The 22,441-nt window shown below is 36.3% G+C and overlaps 1 protein-coding gene across 4 annotated transcripts in view; it reads right to left on the bottom strand.

Annotated features, from left to right (window-relative positions):
- Positions 1–22,441, bottom strand: part of REV3L (REV3 like, DNA directed polymerase zeta catalytic subunit) — a 187,375-nt gene that overhangs the window by 20,541 nt on the left and 144,393 nt on the right. For 3 of the 4 annotated variants that reach the window (XM_060030078.2, XM_060030079.2, XM_069541357.1), the window contains 6 exons: positions 20,856–20,974; positions 16,276–16,417; positions 14,415–14,659; positions 13,363–13,471; positions 11,297–11,503; positions 2,182–2,291 (listed from right to left, as the gene is read on the bottom strand). In XM_060030078.2, coding sequence (XP_059886061.1) covers positions 2,182–2,291; positions 11,297–11,503; positions 13,363–13,471; positions 14,415–14,659; positions 16,276–16,417; positions 20,856–20,974 — 932 coding nt within the window. Of the gene's footprint in view, positions 1–2,181; positions 2,292–11,296; positions 11,504–11,955; positions 12,083–13,362; positions 13,472–14,414; positions 14,660–16,275; positions 16,418–20,855; positions 20,975–22,441 lie in introns of those variants that run through there. The other variant, XR_009521942.2, reaches the window with a different exon arrangement.

The following is a 22,441-nucleotide window of genomic DNA, read 5'->3' as shown; positions in this document are numbered from 1 at the left end:
GCTACTGGGCAGTATTATTACCATTGAGAATGCATGCCCTAGAGTGAACTGCCCTCATACAGTGTATTTCAGTAAACATTTGTTGAATGAATCAGATGGTGAATGGTAGTCAAAAGCTCTAATGATACTGCAGGGAATTCCCTGGCGGTCCAGTGGTTAGGACTCGGCGCTCTCACCGCCCAGGGCCCGGGTTGGATCCCTGGCCGGGGAACTAAAATCCCACAAGTCAGGCAGTGCAGCCAAAAAAAAAAAAAAGATACTGCAAATCTGCAAATACAATTTCTTTCTTTCTTTTTCTTCTTTTCTCTCTCTCTCTCTCCCTCTCCCTCCCTTTCTTTCTTTCTATCTATCTATCTATCTATCTATCCATCCATCCATCTATCCTGTGCTGTGTGGCACATGGGATCTTAGCTCCCCAACCAGGGATCAAACCTGTGCCCCCTGCATTGGGAGTGCAGAGTCTTAACCACTGGACTACCAGGGAAGTTCCTACACTTTTGATTAGAATAATAAAAACCTGTGATGTCTTATGTAGAGACATACCAATTTGTGGCTCCACTGCTAACTAGTTGGGCAATCTTAGACAAATTTCTTATTCCAGGGGAATCTGCTCTTAAGTAGCATCTGAGAATGTGCCCCTAGGGTTTTCTCCCGACCCTTTTAGGTCATGAAAACTCCTGACCTAAAAGTCCTCTTCCAGGGCTTCCCTGGTGGCGCAGTGGTTGAGAGTCCGCCTGCTGATGCAAGGGACAAGGGTTCGTGCCCCAGTCTGGGAAGATCCCACATGCCGCAGAGCGGCTGGGCCCGTGAGCCATGGCCGCTGAGCCTGCGCGTCCGGAGCCTGTGCTCCGCAACGGGAGAGGCCACAACAGTGAGAGGCCCGCATACCGCAAAAAAAAAAAAAAAAAAAAAAAAAAAAAAAGTCCTCTTCCAGCTCTGACATTCTGTGTTTTTTGGTTTGTTTGAATGCCTAAAAATCTTACAGTCAGAATCATGCCAACTTCTGCTTCTGGGTGCGTGTTGTCAACTACTGATGTGTTTAAACCCTGAATTAAACTCAACAATTTAAAGTTTAACTTTCTCCTCTTCCCTAAATATTTTGTGAGGAGCTCTGCTAACAAGGTGAAAAACTATGTTCCAGTAATTTTTATTTTGCTAGACTATTCAGCAGAAGTGGTTTTACAGAGCAGTGAAATACCCAAAGTCAAAGTGAGGAGTGGCTTTTGACGGGGAACAGTAGAGACTATGGATAACTGGGGCCTGGATAACTTGAAACTATCCCCACCTGCTGATAATGAAACAGCTGGTATAGGAGGAAAGGTCTCATTCAGCATTAATATGATTATGCTGATTGTATATGCATTAAAAAACTGGAGAAGATTAAATGCTGTTTAAAGATTACCTAGAAGCTATTTTTAGTGATTAGAAGCATTATCTCTGCTTGCTCCACCGCACTGTAAAGTGATCAGAGCTCCTGAGGCAAGTGCTCTTAGAATGATCGCACTGTGACTCTAAGCGTTCAATATGAAAAAAATTTCAGACTCTAAGAAATTTGCATAATACCTATATTGTAGAAAAATTTTAGTAAGTCGTATAAATAAGATGTTACATAAATAACTGGGCCCTGAAAAATATCAAAGCAAGCAAGCAGGCTGAGGTTATTCAGGATTCAAAGGCAGTTCTATCCTTTGGATAGAATGGGCTTCAGGAAGTCTGTGAGCCTCTGGAATCAAATGGAAAATGTATCTGGAATCTGCACTGTTTATAGAAGAAGGTCAACAGATTTTGGGGCCCAGTGAAAAGTTTGATTATTTTAAGATATATATTTAAATTCAGAGAGCTGCAGCTATCTGAGGGATTCTTCACATTAAAAGCTGTTTCTTTAAACAGATTAGACTCCTGTGTATGCAGGTTTTACAGATCCCTATCTACTTGGCTACCTGGAGGGATGCCTTGGGAATTTTCGCACTCTGTGGCTCAGGTCATATACATTTTCTGTCTCTTAAGATCATATCTGGTAAATCAGGACCTGTGTTAACTCCAATCACAAGATCATAAGGACTGAAAAGAACTTAGGTAGAACTCTGTTTTTAGGAAGGATTACCCTTAAGCCATTCCACACACTGAAATGAGTATCTGAGGAGATGCAAGAAGACAACTACAAAACAGAAAGTTCATTACCTGTCAGTATCACCATATACAACCCTAGCACCCCATTTCTTGGTATCATTCACCAGTTTAATAGCTTGTTCCAAGGTTTCTCTGGCTTTGTGAACAATACTATCACCAACCTGTTGGTACAAACACATTGAAAATAATTTCTTAATGTAGTTTAGTATAAGACAACAGACTTTAATATATAATACTTAACTTTAATTATTAAATATTTCTAAAAATGAAACAAGGAGAAAAGAACATTAAAAAAAACAAAAATCACCAGTGCCATCATTCTTTCTACAAGTACTCAAGAAGAAAATGAGATGAATGAATAATTTAAAAGAAACCAATCAATATACAGACTTGCCTGTGAGTGTATCAGTGAGTACAATGGACTGCACTATATACATAGCTACATTTGATCCTAGAAGAAAAAGCCTTATTTATTCAAGGACTTTCTAAAATGCCTTTATAACCAACTAAGCAGGAAATTACACTATGTATGTGCATGTGTGTCTTTCAAAATTTTTCTGTTGGAGTGTTATGATCATTTTTTTCAGTATCAGTAAAGCTTATGCTGAACCTATATCTCAGTGATTGGTTATACATATTTTTTAGATGACACTAAATATTGATACAAGGAAAAATGCATAATTATATGATAGAAAATATATTACAAGGGTTCAATTTAAATCAAGTAGGCAGATATATGTCTAAGTTCTTTCATTGGTGATTGAGTTTTAACAGTGATCATGGCATAAGTTGACAAAACAAGAAGATGGTGGATCTTGACAAATATGAGAAGCAGGCCAATTATATTTCATAGTTAAAGAACTTAAGGAGACTAGTATAGCACTGCTGCTTCATTGATCAAACTCACTAAAGCTAAGGGTTGGGGAAACTGCCATTCAGCATAAATGGAACATTACTTTTTAAAGTTTTAAAATAAGAATTATGCACTTTTTCTTTTGTGTTAAGACGCAAACAGTATTTATAATGATCTTTCCCCTTTTACTGTAAAGTTTGAATTATCTGAACTAAATGCAGGATTGAATAATACTTATTTTAAAAGGCTGTTTAAAGTCATTTACACAGGAAATATTAAGTGTATGAACAAAGGAATAAATAAAACACTGACAGCAGAAACTTAATTTGGGTTTTAAATTAAGATCATGAATCCTGTTGAGACCTTTAGTGCATTAGAAAAACTTGAGAATATGAACTATAGCCTAATACATTAAAAAAAAAATCAGGTCACCTAATTGAAATTCAAGTTTGAATAAAATATTCAATCTGTCATCTTTTGCCACTTTCACACAAGATAAAAATATGTGACAGCAAATAGCTAAATGGGTGAGCCATAGAGTGTTAGAGTCCAATATGCTTTTGAGATATACACATACAAATACACACATATACTGGTCCTAAATGTCTGCCTCCTGCTGTCTAGTCTGACCCATTTAAGCTATATCTGGAAGAGTCAGAACTATTTTGCAGCTGGCCCTGAAGTCCATGCAGTATGAAGGACTTAGAGGCATGAGAGGGAGGAGCACGGGGGGGGGGGGGGGGGGGACAGTGGGAGAGAAGGAGTGGCAATTACATTAAAACTGATTCTGCTACTTTGTGTCATAGTTCCTAATTTGAAAAACATTACAGGGCCAAGAGACTGGATTTAAAAAGAGGAAATTAATTGATTTCACAATTCAGGCAATGGTTGGGATCCTGAAAAGTCATAATAAGAAAAATATTTAAAGTAAAAGTTCTCTGAAAAGAATGTTGGTAAGGATGTGGAGAGAAGGGAACCACTCCTGCACTGTTGGTGGGAATGTAAATTGGTGCAGCCATTATGGAGAACAGTATGGAGGTTCCTCAAAAAATTAAAAGTAGAACAACACATAATCCAGCAATTCCACTTCTGGGTATTTATCTGAAGGAAACAAAAACACTAACTGGAAAAGATATTTGTATCCCCATGTTCACTGCAGCATTATTTATAATAGCCAAGACATGGAAACAAGCTAAGTGTCCACTGATGGATGAATGGATAAAGAAAATGGGGTTCATATACAATGAAATATTATTTAGCCATACAAAAGAAGGTAATCTTGCCGTTTGCAACAACATGAATGGACGCTGAGAGTATTATGCTTAGTGAAGTAAGAGAAAGACAAATACTTTATGATCTCACTTATATGTGGGATCTAAAACAAAAAACCCCCAAACCCCACTGAACTCATAGATACAGAGAACAGACTGGTGGTTGCCAGAAGCAGGAGGTGGCGGGGGGGAGGGGGGCGGAAATGGGTGAAGGTGGGCGGAAATGGGTGAAGGTGGTCAAAGGTACCAACTTCCAGTTATACAATAAGTCTTAGAGATGTAAGGTACAGCATGGTGACTATAGTTAATAATAATATTGTACATTTTAAAGTTGCTAAGAGAGTAGATCTTAAAAGCTCTCATCACAAGAAAAAAATTTTAACTATGTGTGGTGAGGGATGTTAACTAGACTTATTGTGGTCTAAATGATATTGATCATTTTGCAATATTACAAATATTGAATCATTATGTTGTATATTTGGAACTAATATAATGTGTTATATCAATTATATCTCACAAAAAAAGAAAAAGAGACAATGAACAGCCAGTTGAAAAAGTTGTCAGATATACATGTATGTGTATATACAGCTTTATCATGAACAGTAAATAGTTTAGGAGAAAAATGTGAAGACATAAAATTTTTAATTTATGGAATAAACACATCGGTGACAGTGTTGAGCTGAGACAGAGACATTAACCTACAACTATTAGCTACATTACTCATTCTCTGCATTCTTACAGGAATTCTTGCTTACAAAGTCTTGTCCTTCTCTTTGATAGTCTAGATCTAGCATATTTTATGTGATCTTGGTGGTACTGTCAAATATTTTTGATTGTGTGTTCATTGAAGGAAAGCACACGGCCATAGTCAGTAGTCTATTTGCCTTTAAAGACAGTAGCTTCCATTTTGACTCCACTGGAGCTAACTTGTGACATGTTCACGAGAGACCCTTTCTGTGATGCTGACAGCTTTTTCCACTAATGACTTCATAAATAAGTTAACATTATTAAATTGTGATGTTGGCATGTAAAGAAGGGCCAAATGCAAGCTTGCAGTCATTAACCTCAGAATATCTGAAAAGTCCAGGGTCAAGGAGGCAGATGTTGCTTGGCATTCAGTTTTCAACATGTTAGGTAGTAGCGTACTTCCTGGCAGAACTCCACTCCTCAACTTCTACTGCCAGATCAAAACCCCCAAATTCTTATTCTAAGGTTAGGATATATATATATATACACATACATACACACACACAATATATATATACACATACACACACACACACATATATATATATATTTTTTTTTGGCGGTACGCGGGCCTCTCACTGCTGTGGCCTCTCCTGTTGTGGAGCGCAGGCTCCAGACGCGCAGGCTCAGCGGCCATGGCTGACGGGCCCATGAGGGATGTGGGATCTTCCCGGACCGGGGCACGAACTCGTGTCCCCTGCATCAGCAGATGGACTCCCAACCACTGCACCACTAGGGAAGCCCTACATTCATGTTTTTTTGCATGTGGATGTCCAGTTATTCCAGCGCCATTTGTTGAAAACACTGTCTTTGCTCTACTGTATTGCCTTTGCTCCTCTGATAAAGATCAGTTGACTATATTTATGTGGGTCTATTTTTGGAATCTCTATTCTGTTCCATTGATCTGCTTGTCTATTCTTTTGCCAATACTGCACTGCCTTGACTACTGTAGCTTTACAGTAAGTCAGTCCTCTGACTTTATTCTTCTGTAATACTATGTTGGCTATTCTTGAGTCTTTTACCTCTTCATGTAAACTTTTTTTTTTTGGCCGAGTAGCTTGTGGGATCTCAGTTCCCCAACCAGGGATTGAACCCAGGCTACAGCAGTGAAAGCCCCAAATCCTAACCACTAGGCCACCAGGGAATTCCCATTCATGTAAACTTTAGAATCAGTCTGTCAATATCAAAAAAATAACTTGCTGGGATTTTGACTGTGATTGCATTGAATCTGTATGTCAATTTGGGATGAACTAACATCTTGACAATACTGAGTCATCTTAACCATGAACGTGGAATATCTTTCCATTTATTTAGTTCTTTGATTTATTTCATCAGTGTTTCGGGATTTTCCTCATATAGATCTGGTACATATTTTGTTAGGTTTATACCGAAGTATTTCATTTTGGGGGGTGCTAATATAAATGGTATTGTTTTTAATTTCAAATTCCACTTGTTCATTGCTGGTATACACTGTGTATTAACCTTGTATCCTGCAGCTCTGCTACATGATCGCTTATTAGTTCCAGGAGGGTTTTTTTGTGCATCATTTTTTTGGGATTTTCTACATAGAGGATTATGTCATCTGGAAACAAAGACAGTTTTACCTTCCTTTCCAATCTGCATACCTTTTTTTTTTAAAGGTTTATTATTTATTGTATTGGCCGCATGGCACAGCACGTGGGATCATAGTGCCCCAACCAAGGATTGAACTTGCACCCCCTACATTGGAATTGTGGAGTCTTAACCACTGGACTGCCAGGGAAGTCTCCCAATCTGCATACCTTTTATTTCCTTTTGCCTGTTTTATTGCATTAGCCAGGACTTCTAGTATGATGGTGAAAAACAGTGATGAGTTGGGACATCCTTGTCTTGTTCTTGACCTTAGTGAGAAAGCTTCAAGTTTCTCATAGTTAAGTATAACGTGAGCCGTAGGTTTTTTGGTGGATATTCTCCATCAAACTGACAAAGTTCTCCTCTATTCCTAGTCCCTGTGAGTTTGTATCATGAATGGGTTTTGGGTTTTGTTAAGTGCCTTTTCTGTATGTTAACATGATCATGTGATTTTTCTTACTTAACCTGAATGTGATATGATGGCTCTCAGCTGGTTTTTCAGTGTTGAACCAACCTTGCATACTTGGAATAAATCTCACTTGGTTGTGGTGTGCAACTGTTTTTATACATTTTTGGATCTGATTTGCTAATATTCATTGAGGATTTTTACATCTATGTTCATGAGAGACATTGATATGTAGTTTTCTTATAATGTCTTTGTCTGGTTTTGGTATTAGGGTAATTAGAATGAGTTAGAAAGTACTCCTTCTGCTTGCATCTTCTGAAAGAGACTGTAGAGAGATGGTATAATTCTTCCATAAATGTTTGGTAGAATTTAACAGTGAACCCATCTGGGTCTGATGCTTTCTGTTTTAGAAGGCTATTAATTAATGATTCAATTTCTTTGATATAGGCCTACTCAGACTGCCTATTTCTTCTTGTACAAGTTTTGGCAGATTATGTCTTTCAAGTAATTGGTTCACTCCATCTAGGTTATCAAATTTGTGTGCATAATATTCTTTTATTGTCCTTTTAATGTCCATGGAAACTGAAGTGATATCCCCTCTTTTGTATCTGATATTTGCAATTTGTGTACTCTTTTCTTTTTTTTTCTTTTCCTAGTTAGGCTGGCTAGAGATTTATTGATTTTATTGATCTTTTCAAAAGACCAGCTTTGGGGTTCTTTGAAAACATGAAATCAATTGAGAAAATCAATTTCACTGATTTCTGCTGTAATTTTTATTACTTCTTTTCTTCTGCTTGCTTTGGATTTAATTTGTTCTTTTTCTGGTTTCCTAAGGTAAAAGCTTACTTGATGATTGTTTTTAGGTCTTTTTCCCACTAATATATGCATTCAATCTATAAATTTCCTAAGTACTGTTTTTGCTGACTTCCACAAATTGTGATAAGCTGTGTTTTCATTTTCATTTAGTTCAAAATATTTAAAAACTTCTCTTGAGATTTTTTTTCTTTGACTCATGTGTTATTTAGAAATATGCTGCTTAATCTTTAAGTATTTGGGGGATTTTCCAGCTATCTTTCTGTTACTGATTTCTAGTTTAATTCCATTGTGATCTGAAAGCAGATATTGTATGATTTATTCTTTTAAAGTTGTTAAAGTGCTTTATGGCCCAGAATGTGGTCTATCTTGGTGCATGTTCCATGTGAGCTTGAGAAGAATATGTATTCAGCTGTTGTTGGATGAAGTAGTCTATAAATGTCCATTATATCCAGTTGATTATGTTGTTCAACTATGTCCTTCCTGATTTTATTTTCTATGTGTTGCCTTTGTTTTTGTTCCTATTTTTATTTTCCACTCTTACTGCCTTTTGTGGTTTTGACTGTTTTATATGATTCTTTTTTCTCTCCTTCTTACACATTAGTTGTATTTTTTTTAACTTTTTATAGTGGTTGCCCCAAATTTTGCAATATTTATATTTACTTAAAATATACCACTTTCAAAACACTATACCACTTCATAGGTAGTGTGGGTACTTTATAATAAAATAATCCTAATCCCTTCCTCCCATTCCTTGTACCATTTGTTATTCATTTTACTTATATATACATGTATATAAACATAATCAAATACACTGTTGCTATTATTATTTTGAACAAATTGTTAATTGTTAGATCAATTAAGGATAAGAAAAATAAAAGTGTTTATTTTACCTTTACTTATTCCTTCTCTGATGCTCTTCCATTCTTTTGTATTGATATAGGTTTCTGACCTATTATCATTTTCCTTCTCACTGAAGAGTGTCTTTTAGCATTTCTTGCAAGGCAGGTCTACTGCCAACAGATTCCCTCAATTTTTGAGGAAAATCTTAATTTCTCCTTCACTTTTGAATGATAATTTTGTAGGGTACAGATTTCTAGTTGAAGAGTTTTATCTCTTAACACTTTAAATAGTTTACTCCATTTTCTTCTTGCTTGCGTGGTTTCTAAGGAAAAGTTGGATATAATTCTTACCTTTGCTTCTCTATAAGCAAGGTGGTTTTTCCCCTCTGGCTTCTTTCAGGATTTTTAATTTAGTGTTGATTTTCTGCAGTATCTAGAAACCTAGAAAATGATGTCCCTAGGTTTAGTTTTTTGGGCATTTATTCTGTTTGGTGTTCTCTGAACTTCCTCGATCTGTGGTTTGGTGCCTGACGTTAATTTGGGGAAATTCTCAGTCATTATTGTTTCAGTATGTCTTCTGTTCCTTTCTCTCTTCTTCTGGAATTCCTATTACATGTATGTTACACCTTCTGTAGTTGTCCCAGTTTTAGGATATCTCTTTTTTCAGTCTTTTTTTCTCTTTGTTTTTCAGTTTTAGCAGTTTCTACTAAGATTTCCTCAAGCTCTGAGATTCTTTTCTTAGCCATGTTCAGCATAGTAGTCAGAGGCATTCTTGATTTCTGTTACAGGATTTTTGATTTCCAGCACTTCTTTTTGGTTCTTTCTTAGAATTTCCACCTCTCTGCTTACACTGCCCATCTGTTCTTGCATGCTGTCTACTTTAGCTATTGGAGGGAGCTCTTAGCATCCTAATCATAGTTTTAGATTTGCAGTCTGACAAACTCCAACATCCCTGCCTTATCTGAGTCTGGTTCTGATGCTTTCTCTGTCTCTTCAAACTGTTTTTTGGCTTTTAGTAAGTCTTGCAATTTTTTTTTGATAGCCAGACATGATGTATTGGGTAAACGGAATTGCTATAAATAGGCCTTTAGTAATGTGGTGGTAAGGTGTCGGGGGAGGGGAAGGGCTCCTTAGTCCTACGAGTAGGTCTCAGTCTTTCAGTGAACTGTGCCTCTGGACTGTAGACTTCACATGCGATTTTCAGTTTTTCACCCCACTTTGGTGGGACAGGATGACTAGAGTGGGCTGCAGTATTTTTTTTCCATGTAGAAGGCTACAGCAGTTGGAGCTGGATATTTCCCTTTCTCCAGGTCAGTTAGGCTCTGATAAAACTCCATCAGGTTAAGCGCTGGTTAAATAGTTTCTCCTGAGGGCAGACTCTGTTAAAAACGGAATGCTCTGGTGTATTTCAAAATGGTTCTTTTCCTCTCTCTGTGCCAGAAGCACAAGGGAATTTTTTTTCTGATATTCACTGTTAGAACCTGGTTGAGCTCCTAGAGGTAAAATTCACAAAAGTGTGGGGACCCTGATGACTGGGTCCTTTGGAGTTTTTATCACTCAGATTTGTCCACCCTGAGCCTCCAGCGATTCATCATTTATAGTTCGGTTTTCCCTACCATGGCACTGGTTCTCACAGAGATCTGTGCTCTTGATTTCTGCTCTGGTAAGTTGTGACTCTCTGTATACACTTGTTGGTCTCTTCAGTTTTGGGGGCAGCAGTTTACCCTGTGACTTCACCTCTCTGACAGATCTAAGAAGAGTTGTTGATTTTTCTGTCTGTTCAGCTTACTTAGTGTGAGGACAGAGTAGAGACTTGCAGTTTCTTACATGTTGGACATGAAACCGGAAGTCCCTTGCACAGGTTTTTGGAGTTTACTTTGCCTACTGTGAGCTCTGTGGGAACTTGATTCTTCCACTGCTTTTCCCTTATTGAACTACTGCAAATATGGTATACCACAATGCTCTAGCCTTCATCTGGCATGAAAAGATCATCAAGCAAACAAGCTTACTCTGTTCCTTTCCCAACCATTAGTAAATTATTATATTACTCTGTCATACTATACTGTATTCATGTCAAATTAACACCCTAATTTAGTAAATAACAAGAAATCAGTCTTGTTTAATGAAAAGTGTCTTTTAATTGCAACTACCACTGCAAAAGAAAGGTTCTGCTTTGTATCTACTGGTACACTAGTAAATATGGAATGATTGCTTTTATTCTGACATTTGGAGAAGACAACTGAACTATCATCAGACCTCTATCAACACATTAAAAGGAATTATTTAGTACCAATGTTACTGTAAACAATGCTGTAAAGGCGGCACTGAAATCTCATGTCAGTAATTGGTTACAATAGGGTCATCCAGATTATGCAGAAATATGTGTATGCTAATTTCTAAAATTATCATTGAACAAAACAGAGAGTTCTCAGAGAAAATGCACAAATTCCTAAGAATATGTATATATCAATATATAAGTCCTGGTTTGAGAAAAACTGATCCTATGTTATGGAAATGAAACCATTTTGTCTAAAGTTTCAAAACAAAATGGTTTAATGAATAGGCATTCATTTAATGCTGCTTTAGTCTCTTTTGAAAAAAACTATAGACTTTTATCACTTACCTCAATGCATGGCATCCTCCCAGAAAAATTAGCAGCTGTGTAGCCAAATGTGACATTTGCTATCAGCTTAAGTCCTAGCTGACGTGCATCGAGCATTCGTGAAAGGGCTCTGTCTTGCTTGTAAGCCTTCATCGACTGCTTCACCATCAGTCTAGTCTTCAGAATCTCTTCGAGCATTCTTGGTAGCACACCCTTTCTTACTGAAGGCTATCATAAAGGAAAAAAAGAATGTTTAAATCCCTTAAACATTATAGATTTAGACAATTAAGAAGGAAGCACAAAGTATAACAATGGCCAACTGTCATGAATTGAAACATACGAACAATAGCGTGGCCACAGGACGAGTGGCCATCAATATAAAATCATCACATTTTCTTTCTTTTGAAGAGGACTTTTCTCCTAAAACGTTCCTGTAATGTTTATAAATCTAATGTAGCACTACTATGTGAGTTCAGAGACCTCCAGGGAGGAGGATGCCAACTAGTACATAAGAGACCATATAATGAGTTCAGAGGGAAATTTTGTTAAAACTCTGATCCAAACCCCCACTCTTTCAGAAAGACACACGGGATTTGTATCACTCATAACAAACCTCAGTTTTTAAAGATCTCATCCTAATGACCCCACACAGTAATCTGCATGGAACTCCATTTATCTACCTTGGAAGAATGAAGAGCTGGGTTGACTCTGCTGACATTCAAACCTGCAGTTCCAGGGACTCTAGGTATTTCAAATCTGATGCTTAGACCACTAAGCCATCCCCTCCGGCCTATATTTATTAGCAATCTGGAAGAGGGGATGAATAGTGAGGTGATAAAATTTGTTGATGCCAAAAAAAAAAAAAATCATTTGTATTAATCAAGACTAGGGAGAATTTATGAGAACTCCACTAGGAATGAAAACCACAAAACAGTATTAACTCTGAAGATGATTCACAGACACGTGCAAGGTAATGCATGTTGGACTGAACAATTAAAACCTCAGGAATAGGATAATCACACTCCTGAATATTAAAAAATCTAGTTTTCATTAAGCTTTACACATTGGGTCAAAATGTAGATGCAAGTTCTTAAAATGCTGTTAAAGGGAGATAAAATAATAAGCTGCTAGATATGTGACAATGAAAACATATTGTAACCTCTAATTCATTCTGTGTACCTTCTGAAGCAGCCATAATGTTTATATTAAGACATAATATATGTTATTATGTTAAAATGTAATATTTTCCAAAATGTAATATATCATGAACTCACTTGGTAAAAATTTTCCTCATATCTAAATGGCTAATTTTATAGTACTCTTTAAACACAGCATCCTCTTACTGGTAGAGAACGATGATACTTTTGCTAAGTACACCAGAATGAATTTGAGGGCTAGCGGGGTCCATGCTACCACCACCAACCACCCTACCATCCCCACGATTCTAGTACAGACTCACTGCTAAGGAAATAGAAAAGAAAGGAATGAAGTTGGCATATGAGAGGCAATATAATCTTCTCCTAGATCTCTTCCTATTTGTCTTTATTCATTTATGAGGCTTTTTTAGTTTCTTTTGAGGGGAGACAAAGGAGAGAAAAAAGGGACTCTGTTATTAGTTTGGGTATCTTCTTAAAAAATACAATCAATAAATACATTAGAATATCATTATTTCTAAGGCAGTCTTAATTTAAAGTATATAAAACAATTAGTAAAGTATACACATTAAGGCAATTTTAATCTTTATAAGTTAACATTGTTGTGATCATAAAATAGCTACTTAAGCCTGCCAGATTCTAATAAAGGGCAGAAGGTATATAGGCACATTTATTTCTTGCAATAGTTCATTAAAAGCTAAAATCTTATAATTAAAAGATTTTAAACCTAAATTCATGCAGAACAAGATTACTATTTTTTTTAAAATGATTTAAAAAATTTCTTGGAAGATTCCCTATATCTTTGACTTTCTGAGATAAGATATTGAAGCAAACTTTTTTTTTTTTTGGTATTATATGCCAACAACATCTAAACGATCAGCTCTCCAAAGGTTAAGCCACAGTTGATACCTTTCATTTCTAAAAGAGTATTACCTTGACAAAAGCTATTCCATTGGGGGACACTGTGATATCATGCCTAATTTGGTAAAGTAAATCTGGAGGTACTCTTAGAGAGGTACAGCCAAATTTGAACTCATCATACCTGTTAAGAAAAAAAAAAAAATTAAGCAAATACTTTCTCAAATCATAGAACAGAGATTCTAGGCAATTTTAGGAATCTTTCTAATTCTATTGGAAACTCATTTTTAAACATCTAAACATGAATTAATATACTTAGTAATATGTTTAGTTACCAAAAAGCAGTTTTTCAAATATTAGAAACATTTCTTAAATAGCACTATCCTAAAGTACATGGGAAAAATCTATACTAAAATACCAAATTTCAGCTCAACATATGACTACCTTACACTAAGTTCCCTGAAGAAAAATTTAAGCCTTAAGTAAAAAGACTGCAACTAACTTTTCCAAATTCCTGTTCTTACTAAAAAGACAGAATTACCAATACAATTTCCATAAAAGCTTTCTATAAGGAGTGAATATACTTCAGACTAAAACTATAACACTTGGTTTTAAATACACAGAAATCATTATAAAGGAAGACTGTATATTTCTTATGAGAAAAAATTTGGTTGACATGAAAAAATAAAATGTAACATTTGGCAATTTAACTTTTTTTTAGAAAACGAACTATTTCTAAGGAAAGTCAAGAGGAGGTCATAGCCGAAGTTATAAGACCATAATCCTCAAACTGTTCCACTGAAAAGTGATTTATACCAACAAATTAAATATAACTCTTATTTAAAAAGAGACCATAGATATACACAAAGATGGAACAGATAAATTGGCTGATCGTATTCACAGTCTTCTTCATATGAGTTATTCATCCATGATGCTCAATCAGTCATATGGTGATCCATGTTAATTAATTAGTAAGGTAACTACAAAGAGCGGACTAGATGTGCTACAGCCCATTCATCTTGCTCGTAAGGGCAGTCTCATGTGCAAAGAGGCACTCAAAGAAAGTCTAATTTTAGTAAGAAATACAAAGTACAACAAAGTAATTGTAAATATGAAAAAAAACTTACTTCCCCAAGTTTTCCACATGGCCAAGGCAGGTGGAGAAACAGTAGTTGTATGCAATCACAATAGAAGGATACAGTGACTGGAAATCCAAAACGAGAACAGAGTTGCTATAGAAACGAGATTCAGGCTCCATAATTAGAGGAACACACTGTGGAGCTCTCATCTGGGATCTTTGCTGTACACTAGGTGTCACAGGAATATAGTTCATTGGTTTAGCAATACGCAACATCATTGATTCCACACGGTACTGCAGGCAGAGAGGTAGAAGTAGGGAGAGAAGAAGAAACTTAAATACAAATATACTGGTCTTCTGAATATGTGAAAATCATTTGGGGGATGTTTTACTCTTCAAAATACGGCTGTAAGACTTTTCTTACAACACAGTTACATAATGTTGGTTATTTAATCGGCTTTCAGGTATCAGAAGGGAACCCTTCATAAGTCCTTTTCCTATTCCCATAACTTTTATAAAAACTGCAAAATACGTCAGATAACTTACACAATAAATTATTTTTGAAAAGACAGACACAATTAGATTTCTTTTAATATTTAAAGATAGCAATATCATAATAAACAGATGTAGAAGAGACAGTTGTACAATTTGACAATTTCATTTAAAAAGTTGGCCAATAATCTTTGACAAATTTGGGAAAATTAGAGAATGGGGGTCAGGACACTTGAGATGGGTAAATGTTATCTCAATTTCCCAAGAAGGAACACAAGATTCCAAAACTGAAAGGTAGTCAGGTTAATACTGGTCCCTCACAAAAATTAATCAAGCAATTACTGATTGTTTATAATAACTGCTATAAAGCAGACGGTTTATAGTTTAGAAAAAGAAAGCACTCACAAGAACCAGCATGGGTTCACTGAAGTATTCTCATGTAGTTTTAAAGTATCTTTGCCTTTTATTATGAGCCAGATCAAATAGTTTTTAAAACTTGTGGGAGTATAAATAAGTAAAATAAATAGCTTTATAAGCTATTTAATAATAGCAATAAAATTAAATACAGCAACAGGTAATGCCAAAGTAGTTAGCGCTCTAGTTTTGCTATATATACTGAATTGGTAGATTGGGGGAATGTTATAGATATAAAATAATTAAAATAATTAAAATAAAAGATTTTATGAGGTTAAGGAAACTAAGCGATTTAATGTAGTATCCTGGATGGCTAGCACAGTGTTTATTTAACACACTAGAAGTATTCAAATAAACATTTGTGGAATAAAAGCATGAAACCATTTTCAGCAAGGCATTTAAACAAAAATCTTTCATTATATCCTTGGGAAACTAGTTAGAAAGAGATGAGTTAAATGGCTTCCAAGCTCCCATTTTTCTTTAATATTAAAAAAAAGTGATACAGCCCACTTATGTTGATTCCCAAATCCTCCTCCTTTTTTTTATATTAAAGTTATCTGCTGGGAGTTGGAACAGCCAAAAGTAGGAATGTAAAACAAAAGAGAGGTAGGCTTTCTTTGCCGCATCCCCAGTTCTGAGCGGCCTTTCAAGTCATCCCTAATCACACTGACAGTATTCAGGAACATAATACCATCCTCAAGGGCATAGCCATTTATTTTCTTATTATCATGCAAAACTCAGCAGTGGCCAAAAAGTTGGTGTGGAGAAAAAATAAAAAGCAGAGCTGTAACAAAGTTAAAAAAAAAAAAAGCAGAGCTATTAAGTGGATTAAAGCTTTTCCAGAAAATGAAATTATAAGATTTGATTAACTAGCTACATGTATATATTAGTTGGTACCAGAAAGAAAGTTAAAAAAAAAAAACAACAAATCACTTCAGACATCTCAAAAGTACATATATCATTCACATAGAACTTTCAGGTGTGCAAGAAAATTGACTTCCTACCTGTGAACCCCTTGTCAGTACATGTAAAAACTGAATGCCAAAAAGTCTAGCCATTTCACTGGTTTTCCCAATCAGGTCCAGCTGTTCTAACATTTGGAGATTTCCACGGACACGGCTAATGTAATGATCAACCATTTTCCATCTGTTAAAAGAGAATCCATGCTATGAATGTTTGAGAAAAATTTGTATACTTGAAACTAGTACTGTTTTCATTATGTCAAAAACTACCTATTAAAAGTGAGGTTATTTACGGAGGGAGTCATGATCGAGCCTTTAGCAAAGTACATTAAGGAGTTAAACATTAGAAAATTTCAGATATTTCAAGGGCATAAAACCTAGTGAAAACATGTAAAGTTTAAAATAATGCTTGTGATAAGGTGGTAAGACTAAGGATAATTATTTTCAACATTTTGCTTGATTTTACTCTATTTTTATTATAAAAAATTAACACTGTCTCTTAGATGCCACTGCTAATGATGCAATAATTATACAATTATAATTATGCTATTTAAAGGCTTTTAAAAAACATGTAGGCTTTGGGTTATCACTGTTAATACCAGTCTTAAAAAAAGTATGCACTGGTGTCTTATGGAAAGAAACAGAGTAATTTGGTGAAGATTTAGAAAAATCAGGAAAATAATTTTATTTTTTATTATTATTATTATTTTTTGCGGTACGCGGGCCTCTCACTGTTGTGGCCTCTCCAGTTGCGGAGCACAGGCTCCGGACGCGCAGGCTCAGCGGCCATGACTCACGGGCCCAGCTGCTCCGCGGCATGTGGGATCCTCCCGGACTGGGGCACGAACCCGTGTCCCCTGCATCGGCAGGCGGACTCTCAACCACTGCGCCACCAGGGAAGCCCCCATATCACATTTTAATATGTATTTTTTTAAGATCATTCATGTGATCCTTCAATAATACATATAGCCAAATGTAAAGCTTAAGATAATGCATTATGTGTGGATTCAGTTCCTTTAAATATGTTAAGTCCAATTCTCGATTTCACTTGGCAAAAACATACATATCCTAGATAATACCTAGTTAGAGGCAGCAAAATATACATTTAGAGCATTCTAGGGTATATAAACAAACCACCAAATGTAGTTTTCAACGTTAACTTTGATATCAAGTTTCATTTTATTTATTGGTATATAACTTCTCCTAAGCTTCTGTTTCTATAAGGCTTTGATCATAAGCTCAGTGCTTTCTGTGATTTAACTTCACTTCCTTGAGATTCCTTAAAAGAGACTGGAGAATAAGTTGACATGCTCAGAAAGCAGTTTCCCCAAATATATCAAATTGTTTTTAAGGCTAGACTTTCCTATCCTCACCATCATATGGCCTTACAATTCAATAAGCAGAGCTTCATTCATTTCAAACATCAGATACATTAATTTTAGGACTATGTTCTTTATACAGCTATTTTCTAAGCTTATTACTATCCATTTTACCTTTAACCTAAGGAACAGTAGAGGTGGGAACTTTCAGTTCTGATTACAGTAGAGTAACTGGTACTAGACTAGCCCTCCTGGATAAAAGAGTCAAGGGAATCGTTTTTGGGCAATGAACAATAGGTAATGTAGGGCCATGCTCCTTGAGAGAAGGGAAACTCATGAGGTGAGCCCCAGCCTGCATGGAGCTAATTTTCTAAACACGGTGCAATGCGCTAAATCTGAGCAGAGCTGGCTATACTGCTAAGCTGAGGAGGCAAGGATCAGAGTTCAGGCAGCTGCCGCTGGGGTCTGTGGGACAGGGCACCTGTGCAAGGGGCAGGCTTAGCATTTAGAAGTAAGGTGGGGCCTCCCTGTGAGTAACTGGCCCAGGGCTATGCTGAAAATGAGCAGGAGGAAACCACATGAGGCTTACTAGAGAGTAGCTGCTCTGGGCTTCAGTTTGGAACAGAACTTGTTAGATAGTGTTGCAGTTGGAGGTCTAGCCATGCCAGAGTGGAGAGACTTCATTACCCCCTTATTAACAACCTGGGCATCCAGCTGAGAGCTCAGAAAAACCACGCCTTAGGAGTAAGGCAGAGTAAAGCCAACTGTAGACCAACCTAAAACCAAGCACTAACAATATGCACATAGAATCTGGAGACTGAGTCTTGTCAAGTTGGAGGGGCTTAGGAAACACTTTGGGCTTTTCAGAAATCCACCTTGACAAAGCACAAAAACCAGGTTTGCACAAGTTCAAGGTGATCAGCCAATCACTGAATTGCCTACTAGGCAAAAATAAACATGCTTCAGAGGAAGATAAAATCCAGAATCTGTACAACAGAACATGAGCAATATCCATTACATAATCATGCAAAGAAACAAAAAAATATGACCCACAGTTAAGAAAAATAGCAGTCAACAGAAACTAATACAGAGATGGCCAGGTGTTGGATATAGTAACAGATAACATATAGGTATGTTCAAAAATCTAAAGAAAAGATATTCAAGAAGTTAAAAGAAAAATGTAATCTTAGTGAGTTAACCAATGGAGAAATCCACCAAATATGGAAACTATCAAAAGAAAGAACCAAATGAGAATTCTGGGACTAAAAATAACTGAAATACAAAATTTATTGGTTATTCTTTTTTTTTTTTTTTTTTTTTTTTGGCCGCACTGTGGGGCATGCGGGATCTTAGTTCCCTGACCAGGGATCAGACCTGTGCCCCCTGCAGAGGAAGTGCAGAGTCCTAACCAATGGACAGCCAGGGAAGTCGCTATTGATTGTTCTTAACAGCAGGTTGGTGATGACAGAAGAAAGTTAGTAAACTTAAAGATAGGTCGTTAGAAAAAAGACTGAAGAAAAATGTACAGAGCCTCAAGGGTCTATGGGACACTGTCAAATAGAATAATATACATAGAGATTATTGAGATCATCAGTAAGTTGAGGTTATAAAAAAATCAGGTGAAATAAATTTCATAGGTAACAAACCCTTAGAAGAACAGATAGGACATATAACCTATTTCATCTTTGGCAGAGAACAGGAGGGAGATGCAACGGCCATAAAAGCAGGTAAGAATGAAATTGTTAATGTGTTAATAAATTCTTAAAGGTCATGTATGGGCTAGCATGACAATTTAGAATCACTGGAAGCCCTAGACACCAGGGAAATCTTTTTCCACGAGCCTCCACCAAGTGCTCACAAGAAAGACTGGGGGCAGGACAGTGCACACAGGAGTAAAACCCTGCAACTTCTTCCAACCCTTCTCTTATATGAAGCAAAGCCTTGAGCTACTGTGGGACCAGCAAGAAATTCTCCAATCCTTAGGGTTTATGCAAAGATCCATTATCTCTGGGAAAAGAAGAGATGCAAAAGATGTTTACAGCTGGGAGGGGGTAGTAGTAAAAGCTGCACCCGAGGGAAGGCAGGAAACCTCCCCTGTTCCAACCACGGGCCTTGTACCAAGTAACAAACAGTAGCTGTCTATCACTGGGAAAGGGGCAGGAAACTTTCCCATCATAGATTCCAGGTAAAGAAACACCACTCCTGGGGAAGGAGTAGAAGCATAAGCCATGTTCCTCTGTGGAAGAGTCAGGAAACCTGCTTGGGCCAGGACCTGGCAGTGATACAAAGCAGAAGTCTATCACCACTGTGGGAAGAGCAGGAATGCTGAGAAAGCCTCATCTTCGAGGCCTGGGAGAGCAGGAACTCTCAAAGACTAACTCTGGACCAGGAAAAGTGAGTTAATTCCCCTGCCTCCACTATAAGTCTTACACAGAAAAACAGCAGCAGCAGCCATCCACTCATTAAGCCTGACTTTGCCAAAAAAAAAAAAATATATATATATATATATATATATATATTTCATACACTGGAAAAAGGAGAACAAATGTTGATTTCTCATCAGAAATAATGAAGGCCAGGAGAAAAGGGAATTTAAAGCAGTGAAAGAAAAATAATTCTCAACCCCAGGATTAGTGAAAATATTCAAAAATAAGGGTGAGATAAAGAAAGACATTTTCAGATAAATAAGGGCTGAGAGAATTTCTTGCCAGGAGTCTTCCCCTAGAAGAACTGCAAAGAAAACGATTTAGCACTTTCTTCAATGAAAATGTATGTTCACACAAAGCCCTGCATACAGCTTAATACATAATAGCTTCAAACCAGAAACAACTCAACTGTCCATCAACAGGTGACTGGATAAATTGTAGTATACTCATACAATTGAATATTATTTAGTAATAAAAATAGGAACAAACTCTGGTTCATGCAACAACGTGGTTGCATCTCAAAAACATGCTGAGTTTCTTGAAAGAAGACAGACACAAAGCGGTAGACTGTAAATAATTCTAATAATACAAAGTTCTAAAACTGACAAAACTAATCCATAGTAATAGAAATTCAATTCATACTTACCTGGGTGGTTAAGGAATAGGTAGATTAACTACAAAGCTATATAAGGGAATTTTCTGGGTGTTAGAAATGTTCTTTATCTTGATTGGGGTAGTGATTACAGGGTGTATACATTTTTCAAAGTCACTGCACAATATACTTTAAACGTGTGCATTTTATTATATATAAATTATACTCCAACAATACTGATTTTTAAAAAGAGATATTATCCTCTTCAGAGTTATAAAACATTACCTGTATAGATCTGTCTTGTTATCAAACCAATCTGATAAGACTCGAAAAGTAAAGAGGGGAAAACGCTGATGAAGAACATGAAAGCTCACATTTTCAAAGGTGTAGTTAGTTAGAGCCACCTAAGGAAAGAAAAGGAAAACTCCATTATAATAATGCTCATACTTACATGCAAATGGGTTCTAAAAAATCCTAAATATTATTTCTAACTTTTCATAGTAGATATGAAAGCTACTTGTAAAAATGATTCGTGTTACAACTGAATCATAATTAATTTAAAACTATGTATATATAGCCTACTGGACAGAAATGTTTGTAATAAATTAATATTTAATTAGAAAAATAATCAGACCTGAAGAGGTTCAACTTGTTCATATAATACTTACTTTATAGATCCCAGTTCTTATCACTTCTGTTTATACTCTATGCCAATACAAATACTGACAAACAAGCACTGTCAAGCAAGTTAATTTTTTGTTCTTTCCGTACTTACTTTTTGATCCTGGATGACATGCTGATTAACAGGCTCCCACAGATTCGAGGATGAGTTATCTAGTTAAAGGCAGGCATTCATCCTGCTCCCAAAAATTACATCAGTACTAAGACCCGATATATGGACATTATAGAGTCAATTTCATTCCGAAAGCAAAAGATTAAAAAGAAATGACAGCATGTTTCCCATCTTCAAAATATGTAGGTGAAAGCTGTGTTACTGGGAGAAGAATACTGAAAAAGTGTCCAAATTCATAAAACATACCTCTAGCTAGATGATCTCTCAGAAATACCTACAAGACACAAGCAGTCTAAACAATGGCAGGTATTACAGTGTAAAATGGAAATTAAGGAACCAGCAGTCACCATTCTTAGGTCAGCTCGAGGTTCTGAGGAATAGTTCAAACAGCACTTCACATTTGTATATTACAATTTTAAAATATATTCTTTTCCACTTCTACAATCCAGCAAGTACAAAAGAGGGATTGAATGTTAAGCTCATCTCAGTGCAGTGACCCCCAAAAAACTGGTCTTCTTTATCTACAATTTCTATCAATCTCCAGAACAACAGCATCAGAATGTGGCATACTTCGGAGTATGTGTATGTACTTACACTTAGAGAGAGAGAGAGAGAGAGAGACACACACACACACACACACACACACACACACACACACACACACACACACACACACACACACACACACACGGACTTTTAAACTTTGGAATGAAGCTATCTATTCTAAAGTCACCAGTATAAAACAGGTACTAACCCATTATGGGGGTAAATGGAAGTAAATTACCATTTCTTTTACAAAAATCAGTATTGCCCTGGAGTACTTCTCTCAAAAATAAATAACTCATTTTATTATAAAATTCCCATATTTGAATGACTCTTCTACATGCTAGTGAATATTTTAATTTAGTTTAAAGTTTTTTTCTATTTAGTTTCATAGAAAATTGAACCAAATATCTGATCTCAGGTAGTTACATGATTACCTAATAAAGAGAATAGCACTTCAGACCAAACCTAAACTTCTGCTAGAGTATATATCGTCATTAAAAACAATCAAAAAAATCTCTACAGAAAAGATCAC

Source organism: Delphinus delphis, chromosome 14 (assembly GCF_949987515.2).
Source record: "Delphinus delphis chromosome 14, mDelDel1.2, whole genome shotgun sequence".
In the NCBI taxonomy this organism is placed as follows: domain Eukaryota; kingdom Metazoa; phylum Chordata; class Mammalia; order Artiodactyla; family Delphinidae; genus Delphinus; species Delphinus delphis.
This window is presented reverse-complemented; position numbering and strand designations above follow the sequence as displayed.